We start from the raw sequence: 10,569 nt of genomic DNA on the forward strand, positions 1-10,569 counted from the left end.
AGGCGGACTCCCAACCACTGCGCCACCAGGGAAGCCCAGCAATGACTTTTAACCATGGCTAATTTCTAGTCTGTGTATAATATAAAATGAATATAACCACAAATCCAAAGCCAGATCACTGCTTTCCAGAAATCCAACTTATCTTTTTAAATTGGAATTTTGTGATTGCTATTTTGTTTTTTATCATTTCTTTAACCATTAAAAAAATTGAAATATAGTTAATTTATTACAATGTTGTGTTAGTTTCAGGAGTACAGCAAAGTGATTCACCATCCATGTTGCTGCAAATGTCATTATTTCATTCTTTTTCGTGGCTGAGTAATATTCCATCTCGTGTGTGCGTGCGTGCGTGTGTGTGTGTGTGTGGTGTGTTCGTATATCACATCTTCTTTATCCATTCCTCTGTTGATGGACATTTAGGTTGCTTCCATGTCTTGGCTATTGTAAATAGTGCTGCAATGAACATTGGGGTGCATGTGTATTTTTTTGTTTTGTTTTTTGGCCACACCACACAGCTTGTGGGATCTCAGTTTCCCAACCAGGGATTGAACCGGGGTCACAGCAGTGAAAGCCCGGAATCCTAACCACGGGGGCTACCAGGGAACTCCCGCATGTATCTTTTCGAATTATAGTTTTCTCCTGATATATGCCCAGGAGTGGGATTGCTAGATCACACGGTAATTCTACTTTTAGTTTTTAAGGAACTTCCATACTGTTCTCCATAGTAGCTGCACCAATTTACATTCCCACCAACAGTGGAGGAGGGTTCCCTTCTCTCCACACCCTCTCCAGCATTTATTATTTGTAGACTTTTTAATGATGGCCATTCTGACTGGCATGAGGTAATACCCCATTGTAGTTTTGATTTGCATTTCTCTAATAATTAGTGATGTTGAGCATGTGATTGCTATTTTAAAACATAATGGCAAAATGCTCAAATTGCTTTCTGGTAATATACAAACTTCAAATTGCCTTCTGGTAATATACAAACTACATACTATTTTTCTTAGTCTCTTGAGCAAGTTGTTGTTATTCACAAAGGTTGTAATTTTGGCAACTTGAAAAAACCATCAGATGTGCAGATTCAGCAGATGAGCCTCACCTATGTCCTGAGCACATTTTGGTGGCACGGTGGCTGTCCTCTTGGAAGGCCCAGCTTCAAGTGACACATCAACGAAGTGGTGGTGATTGTGGGGGGTTAATGGCATACACCCAGGCAGCCAAATGAACAGGATAACCTTCATACTCCGGAGTGCAGCAATACGATCACCCAAGGACAAGTAAGGTCACTCTGCTAGGTATAATCCTGTCACATTGAGAGTTTAAGATAAAGCTCTTTAAAGATAAATTAAGGAATAAAGGCAGGGAGAAGCCCTGAGATCTTTATGTAATAGCATTTGTTACTGGATATTTTAAAAGAATTTAAAGACGCCACCTTGTAGTCAAAGGCAATATCCTGTAAGGGGTAGAGCTAGGGCTCTGGGATCTAACAGCTTCAGTTGCAATCTTGGTTCCATCATTTTCTACCTTTGTGACCTTGGGCAACTTATTTAACCTTTCTTGCTCTCCGTTTCCTGTCTGGGTAAATGGGGATGACAACAGTGTGAAGATAAAATGTGATACCAAATAAACATGATAAAGAATTCTGCCGTTAAATGTACCATCTGGCACATGGAAAGCATTTAGTGTATTTTAGCTATGACATTATCATTGCTAATCATAACCTTAATACTGCTGCTATTACTATTATTATTACTAGTGAATCTTACATTAATGGAATCCAGCTTGCTCTTCTGGAATTTGTTACCATTTTTCAATACTGTAGTCTGGTTTAAGTCACATTCTGAACATATACCTAATTAAAAGTACCACCTTAAGAAGAAGCATGTTCTCGCTTGCTTTTTTCAGGGCATATTAGTAGCATGAGTATTTGGGCATTGTCTAGCACAGTGTTTCTCAACCTTTTTTTTCCATCACTGCCCCTCTGAATAAGAGCCTTTAAAAATGTTCTTTTTATCTACCTCTTCCACTGAAATTTTAATACCACAGATCTATGTATCTGTTTATGTACTATGGTGCTTTAGAGGGCTACAAACCACTGTAATATCTAAAAAAAAATTTTTGTCCCATAAGAACCGATTTTCATGCCCCTGGGGTCTATATCACCCCCCACTGAGAATGCAGGACTTAGAGTAGGGGTTCTCAGCTATGGGCAGTTTTGCCCTCTCGGGACATTTGGCAATGTCAGGAGACATTTTTGGTTGCTCCAGCTGGAAGCGGGTGCTACTGGTGGTATATTGCAGGTAGAGGCCAGGGCCCAAAATGTCAGTCAGTAGTGCTGAGGTTGTGAAACCCTGCTCTTAGTATGATGGTGTAATTCAAATGTAGTCTGAATAACCCAGCAGTTATTAAGGGAGGTGAAAATAGACCGTGTCAACTCTTGAAGCCGTAAGGTAAAGAGAATAGCAGAAGTTGGGTTCCTGACCTACGGGTACAACCCATGGACAGTGTGATTACTTGTCTAGAAAAAAAGGCCATTTTATCTTCTGATTTTGCTGTTTTCAGTGATACAGTGTTCTTTCTGTCAAATATGTGTAAAACTGTGTGTAAACACTTCAAATATATGTTTAATAACAACTTTCTGTTTTCTAGTTTTTGTATGGATGTGTCTTGCTTTATAAAACAGATGAATTCCTGAAAATTACATGAAGTCATTTTCTATGAGTTGCATTTATTACTCTGATTTCATTACGTTATATTTTGAGAGGCTTGTCTTCATTCCTAGTCAATCCTCATTTGACTTGGCTGCTAACATTGTTGCTTTTGATGTAAATTTAGCAGCCTCTCTGGGTTTTAGAGAACAGGGGGACAGTTTAAGAGGGGGTGCGGATTTTATTCTTTGATGGACGTGGTCCAGGTCATTTGCCCAGAGCTCCTAGTTCCCCTGTTGTCCCCGTCACACTCACGTTCCCTTCTTCTGCTGCCCAGAGTTGGCGTCGAGGAGCCCTCCGAAGAGGACCAGAATGAACACCGCTGGCAGTACTTCAGGTGACACAGGGCATCCTCAGAAACAAATTAACTGGGCCTGGCTTTTCTCCTCTTTCTAACCTGAGATGTTTCTCTTTATGCTGTTTGTCTCTTTCTTCCTTCCCCGTGTGCGCCAACCATCTGCCCCTTTTCGAAAAGGGGCAGGAGGTCCGGTTAATCATTATTCTACCCTCCTCTGGGCTGATTAATGTGTTGGTGTTCTTGAGAGTCTGTCCCCCCTCGCCCCATTTTGGACAGTGTGTGGCACCAAAGCTGGAGTTGGCGAGTCTCTCCGTGTACAGCTGAGCTTAGTGTTAAGAGCAGCCCATTTTCAGAGCCACAAATGCTTTCCCCACAAGATTCTGCTTGTGATCTAGTAAACAAGGCTTTTAAGTCATAAAGAGAACTCGAATTTTATATTTCAGCCATGACTGGGGTATGGTTTATACCATTTTAATTAAGCACCAATGCCGTTTTACTTTTTAAGTATGAATTTGTGTACTTGTACCTTATCATGGTGAATCAGAAGATACAAAACACAGATTTTTCTTTAAATCAGAAGATAATGAAAGACTCTTCTAATGCGATTTGTTTCTCAGTGTCCATCCAAGTTTATCATTTGATTATGCCTAAGGGTGGTGATTTGGGGCTATCAGAGTAAAGACTTTAGTGTTTCTTCTTTCCTTTCCATATCTTTAACTGGCATGCTTTCTTCCTGATCTGATTCTGGGTGCTGGTAGATAAATCAAACACAAAACAGGCTTGAACTCTGTTCTTCTCTCGTGAAAGTGTTTTACTCTCTGAGGACAGTGGTAAAAGCCGCAGTACCTGTCATGGGGCATGAATCTTGGGATATTGCCAGGCCCCAATGTAAACTATAATGACATGCATACAATTATTTGAAGCATTTAAGTTCCCTGGATTCACACTTTTTTCTCCTGCTTAAAATACACACACATACACACACACACACACACACACACACACACACACAAATTCATTTTCAGAGACCTGACTGTAACTACCATTTAAGTAGCAGGGGAAATCCTTTCCTTTGAAATATCCAACCTTCAAGAAGGAAGGTCCCTCAGGCAAAGTGCAAGTTATTACACTTGGGACATGAGAGAATTCAGATAATGATCTGTTTGTTGTTCAAGGTTTTATGTGAACCTGTGTGTCTCATATTCCCCAAATAATTTAGGACCTCAGCCATTCCAGTTAAAAAGTAAAAACTTGTTGATTAAATCTAGCTTCTAAAATTTCTGAGATTTCATGGCATTTTCTATGGTGGTTAATCAGAATGTACATACTATATCAAAAGGGAAATGATTCATTTTTTGTATTCATTCCAGAATGAGCACATCTGTGTGATAGCTTTATTTTCTCATTTGGTATGGGATTACCACATTTGTCTTATTCTTAATGAAAGTAAGGATAATTCAATTCATTCTGGAAGAAAAGACTGTTGTATGTGCTTAGATGAGCTCAACCCTGATGTATCAGGGGAGTGCTAAAATATGATGTAATGAAACAGCACAGAAGTTTTAGATTTATGTGGTGGCCTGGATCAAAAGCGTTATAACAGGTCAGGAGGGAAATATATATTGTGGACAGTTTCCTGAAACCAGGAATTTCAGAAAGTTAACGGACCCTAAGTCTTCTGGAGCACTGTACTTAAAATACTGTACCTGGTATTTCTTGCTGCCCAGCACACCACCACGCATCCTGCCCCAAGGGTGAGGCCCTTTGTAGGGGTCCATTACCATCCTTGGGAATTGGTCCAAGAGACCCTCAACTCTGCCAGAAAAGTAATCATTCAATTGTCCTGAAGTAAACAGCCTCGAATGGGGAAAGAACTCGCAGAACACGGTCTGTGTCGCAAGTCCCCTGGTCTGTTTTCTTTCGGCATTTAAAACCCAGTAGCAAGCTGGGAAGCAGGTTTACTTTCTCCTATTCAGCACTTATGTCAGTAGCAGGGACCTCCGAGACCCTCCAAGGGGCCCTCCCAAGTTACTCCACCTGTGGGAGGGCCCCAGAGGTCTTCGGAGGCTCTGAGTGGGCCAGGAGTTGGGCTGCATCTCAGGCAGGTAGTTGGTGGTAGCAAGTGGCTGCAGCAAGTATCAGAACTGCCATGGCAGAGGGAGGGAAAAGCAAGGAACGGGGGCTCTGGGTAGGCCTGTGCTCAGAACTGTAGGTTTCCAGGGGATGTGCAGAACCAGATCTGAGGATGGCTGTCTTGGTTGGAATTTAGTTAACCATATGTTTCAGTTAACTAGCATTTTTCTCCTTGCCCTTCACTTTTAGGAGGAAAACCTCAACAGAATATTCTAAGATTTATGTGGGATTTAAAAAACCGTGTAATTACTAGACTGTATCTACCTGTTTACCTATTATAGCACCCTATGTCCATGAATCTTCACAATTTGTGATTTTTCAGACCCTGGAGTAATATGAGGATCCCGAATCATCATTATTAGTAAATTAGATTAAATTATAGAGACAGGAAATTGTACTCACGTATTTGTGAAACATTTTCACCAAAGATATAATTAAATATTGTTTTTAAGTTGTGAAAAATTTTTAATCTGTAAAAGAAGCTGAAAGAATGGAGCAATGAATATCCAAGTTCTAACCTGGATGTGCCAATTGTTAACATTTTGTCATACATTTTTGCATCATTTTCTCTCTCTCTCTCTCTCTCTCTCTCTCTCTCCCTCTCTCTCTCTCTCTCTCTCAACCATTTCTGAGTACCTCAGAGTACGTTATAAACATCATGACTTTCTACCCCTAAATACTTCAGCATGTATCCCCTAGGAATCTAGTCTTCTACATAATCACAGTATATTTATCACACCTGAGAAAGTAACATGAATTTTATACACACACACAGGATCCAGGATCCAATCAAAGTTTCCTTTGGCTGTCATCTTTTTTTAAATTCAGGCCCGTGGTGGCTCCATGCCCCTCCCCCTGCTCCTTGCCACTGTATGCTCTGACTGACCTGGTTGTCACCTCTGTAGTCTCTTTTTTCTTTTTTTTTAATTAATTAATTTATTTTTGTTGCCTTGGGTCTTCGTTGCTCATTGCGGTGGCATCTCTTGTTGCGGAGCACGGGCTCTAGGCGCTCAGGCTCAGCAGCTGTGGCTCACAGGTTTTAGAGCGCAGGCTCAGTAGTTGTGGCACGTGGGCTTTGTTGCTCCGTGGCATGTGGGATCTTCCAGGACCAGGGCTCGAACCCGTGTCCCCTGCATTGGCAGGCGGATTTATTTTTTTTTTAAGGAGTCAGGATTTTCAGGATAATTGTCTTGCATAATGCCCTACAAAGTGGATTTTTTAAATTTGTTTTCCTCTTGAGTAGAGATAGATAATCATTTTTGGGGGAGGCAAAAATAATATAAAAGTGATGTTATACTTTCTTGTTGCATCATATCAGGTGGTGCATGTTGTCAGGCTGTCCTTTTATTAGTGATGTTAAATTTGATCACTTTAGACTCCAGGTCTCTCCATAAAAGCACTGTTTTCCCTTTGTAACTAAAAAGTTACCTGTAGAGTGATCCTTTAACATCATATGAATAGTCAGATTCCCAACAACCTTTTACCCACTGGTAAAATTGTCTCAAAACAATTATTACACTGTGAGGGGCAAGTGGTGATTTTCTAATCCTGTCATTCCTTTCATGTTTATGACAAGTATCTGTATAGAAGAGCTTTCAGCGGGTTTTCAATCTTATTTTCTATACCGAGGAAGTGAGAAATCTCTCCATTGTCTAAGTAATCAGTTCAAGCAAATTTTTACTTAATACGTATGGGGCTACAGAGTTGCGTCTCCGCAGGATCCCAGCAGGAATCTTGGGTATTATCACTGAGAAGGCAGAAGGAAGCAGATAGTTGGCATTTTTTTTGGCAGAGAAAAAAGTGATGCTAGAGAGACATGGCTGGAATTAGTACTTTCTAGAATCTGTACTGTGCAATTTGGTAGCCACTAGACACATGTGGCTGTTTAAATTTAAATTAACTAAAATGAAATAAAACTTAAAATGCAGTTCCTCAGATCTAGAATACTGCCATCACTGCGGAAAGTTCTGTTGGATGATGTGCATCTAGAATCATCCTCAAGTTCCCCCAAGCAAAATGTCGAACCAGTTTGGGATGAGGTTAGGGTGGCCCTGATTTTGTGAGTTTATCAGGTTATTCCAGTGTTTCGTACTCCATTGTTTGAATTCTGGCCTGGCCATGTGGGCCGAGGATAATAGATGAATTCCTCTTATGTTTCCAGGACTTGAATGAAAATAGTCAAAACCTAGTCTTTATAAGCAGTTCTTGTTAAACAGAATTTATTTTAATTCTTGTTAAACAATTTTTTTTTTCTCCTAGCAGAGGTTAGTTGAAAGAATAGAGGGAGCTAGACTTCATTTGGAAGCTTTTATTATGTTTGGCTTTATTTTCTTCATTGTGGGACAAGGCACACTTAAGCCTTTTCTCTTACCTATAGGGTTCCTATTTCACCTAGGCTGATAAAATCCATATGTTTTATCTTTACGGCGTGGAAGCCACTTACAAAGGCAATACACCTGTTTCAAAATTCACAGTAGAGAAAGGAGAGACTGTCCGTGGCAGGTATGAGCTGCTGTGCTCTTCGCCATCCAGCCCGCCGTGCCCTTCAGATCACATCATCTCGTGGCTCCTGCCCCACAATAGCCTCTCTGTGGTTAGGCAGAAGGCTGCTGTGTCACCAGGCTTTCTGGTAGGCTGTCTGGGAGACAGACTAGTAACCAGTGCTCTGCCCCTCTCTCTGAGGCTTTACTGGGGAGCTCATCCATGCAAATTAGTCTGCCATGAAGTGGCTCCATGCGGCTGTAGAATCCACAGAACAAGACCTAATGTTGGATTCCTAGCTGTTGGTCTTACAGATCTGACACCATATAGAGGACATTTCTCTATGGAACGTACATTAGAGACTCAAATCAGGTGAGAGTTAAAGATGAACAGCTAGGAATTCAGTGTGACCTCTCCTCTACCACTTCAGTATGTTAGACACTTTGGTAGCACTGAGGCTCTCGTGTGACCTCTGTGGGTAGTCCTGGGACCCCAGAATATTTCATTTCCAAAAAAATCTCTGTGAGGTTTGTTGCTCAAAAGTTCCTGGATAGGGGCTTCCCTGGTGGCGCAGTGGTTGAGAGTCCGCCTGCTGATGCAGGGGACGCGGGTTTGTGCCCCGGTCCGGGAAGGTCCCACGTGCCGTGGAGCGGCTGGACCCATGAGCCATGGCCGCTGAGCCTGCGCGTCCGGAGACTGTGCTCCGCAATGGGAGAGGCCACAACGGTGAGAGGCCCGCGTACCGCAAAAAAAAAAAAAAAAATAGTCCCTGGATAATGTCCAGCTATGAGATCAAGCCTCCAGGCCTCAGAAACTCCTCCCAGAAATTGACCTCTAGACACAGCAAAGTCAATCTAATTCACTACAAAGATTCCATCAAACCTCAGGCCTGTGGGGAGGAAATCTGGTGCCAGGTACACTATAGGTTTTAACAGAGTGCTCAGAACAGGGCCTGGCTTGGTAGGCACTCAGTAAATATTTGCTGAATGCATGAATTCATCTCGTGGTTTTTAAACTTTGCCTTCAGCAAAATATGGGGCGACTGTTCCCTTTCCTTCTGTATCTCCTCACCCCCATCCAGGGGGCACGCACCTTGGCTTAGTGCTCGGCAAGCCTGGAGTAAAACAGAGTGGAGGCTGCCAGTATGTCTGTGTTGTCTTCTATTCTTCCTTTCCATTAGTCTCTTTTCTCAAGATATATCCTGGGCATCACAGGCAGAGAAGCGGGAGGGAGAGGAGGAAAAATAAGGCACACATGGGGCTTTGCACATCCACTGTCTGCTCATCGGAGTCAGCACCCTGGTGCCAGACAGCAAATAACACACGTGGTCAAGGCCATTCAGCACCTCTCTTCAAGCTCAAATCAGACCTGCTGAAAGCTGTGTATTCTGTTTGGCTTTTATGATCCCAGCCACTATTTGCAATATTGGAGGGAACAAGGAAAGTAGAGAATTTTCCTGGCATCTTTGTCTCCTCCTCCGCTGCCCCATGTTATCCGTGTCATCAGTGCCACAGTTCTCTGCCTTACAATGAGGAAGGTTCAAGGATAAAGAATTAACAGATACATAGGGCAACAGTTGGTATGTTGCTAAGCCAAGTCAGCTTACCCTAGTGCTTTCATGGATTTCGTTATAAGTGGATTGTGCCACCTTGCTTTTTCTTTCTGTCTTCAGTTGCTGATCTCAAACGTGTGAGTTCTCAGGTCATCTGTGCTGCAGGGGGACACATGATATGCATGCTGAAATATTTAGGGGGAGTGTATGGATGTCTGCAACTTTATTTGAATTCATCCAAAAAATGAGGTGGATGATAGAGAGAGGGCTAGGTATGTAATAAAGAAAATACAGCAAAATGTTAATGGTAGAATCTGGGTGAGGGGTATACAGGTATTCACTATAAATTCTTTCAAAACTTACCTGGATATATGAAACATTCCATAACAAAAGGTTAGGAAATAAAAGCAGGTCAGAGGGGAGTAAGGAAGCAGCAGAGAGGAAGAGGCCTGGGACGGCAGGACCCACCTTTTGCTACCTGGGGCCATCTGGTGCAGGAGGGCAGGCAGACAGTTTGCCCGCTGCTGCCGTTCTCCAGAGGTCTTGCTTAAGGTGTCAGCACACAGGTTGATTGCCCGGCCTACCCCTGGGATCTGGTGTGATGTATGACCTCTTTCGCACGACTTTTGCATGACAGCCTTTCCCTTCTTTTAGCTAACCACTCCTTCCACCTTGGGAAGATGGTCAGCCTCTTGGCTACTTTGAGCCAGCCTGGCCGCTATGGTCCAAGCTAATACTCTCTGTTTTTCTCCTTGTCTTTCTCTCTGATGACTTACAGAGTTGGTGTTGATCCAGATCAAGACCCACCACCCAACAATGACAGCTTCCAAGTCTTACAAGGGGTAAGTCACAAGAGATGCTTCTTCCCAGGGAGGTGTTATTAAAAATAGCTAAAATTTATTGAACGTTTACTACACGCCAAGCAGTTTACGTGGATTCCCTCATTGTGGTCTTGACAACAACCTTATGAAGTAGGAGCTGTTATCCCCAGTTTACAGATTAGAAGCTGAAGTTTGAGAGTTGAAGTGAGTCATCTAAGGTCAGAGAATTTGAAAATGATGGAGGCAGGATTTGAGTCCAAAGTCCCTGTTCTTAACATATTAAGGGGCCAAAAAGTATGTTTAAGCTGACTCCCTACCTTCCAAGAATGGATATATGGATACGTCGGTGATTGGCTTACGGTAACTGGTTCTGGGAAGGAGAGGGATGTGATCAACTCTGCAGCCCAGGGAATCTGAGCAAGAGAGGAGGGACGCTGGGTGACGGCACGGGCGTAGCAGAGCAGCAGCCCTCAGCCCCATAGGCGATGAAGGTCACAGCAAGGCTAACGGTTAAGGTTTGGGCAGGATCGTGGTGGCAGTGACAGCCTGGAGTGGAAGCTGTAGAAGCAGGTG

General features: G+C 42.7%; 1 protein-coding gene across 5 annotated transcripts in view; it reads left to right on the forward strand.

The window, feature by feature from the left end:
• The window catches only part of SLC9A7 (solute carrier family 9 member A7), a 141,277-nt gene that overhangs the window by 100,477 nt on the left and 30,231 nt on the right, over positions 1-10,569 (forward strand). For 4 of the 5 annotated variants that reach the window (XM_024743532.1, XM_024743533.1, XM_024743531.1 and 1 more), the window contains exons 12-13: positions 2,989-3,048; positions 9,954-10,017. In XM_024743532.1, the coding sequence (XP_024599300.1) occupies positions 2,989-3,048; positions 9,954-10,017 (124 nt within the window). The remainder of the gene's footprint in view (positions 1-2,988; positions 3,049-9,953; positions 10,018-10,569) is intronic. The other variant, XM_024743534.1, reaches the window with a different exon arrangement.

Source organism: Neophocaena asiaeorientalis, unplaced genomic scaffold (assembly GCF_003031525.2).
Source record: "Neophocaena asiaeorientalis asiaeorientalis breed wild unplaced genomic scaffold, Neophocaena_asiaeorientalis_V1.1 scaffold243, whole genome shotgun sequence".
NCBI classification, from domain to species: Eukaryota; Metazoa; Chordata; class Mammalia; order Artiodactyla; family Phocoenidae; genus Neophocaena; species Neophocaena asiaeorientalis.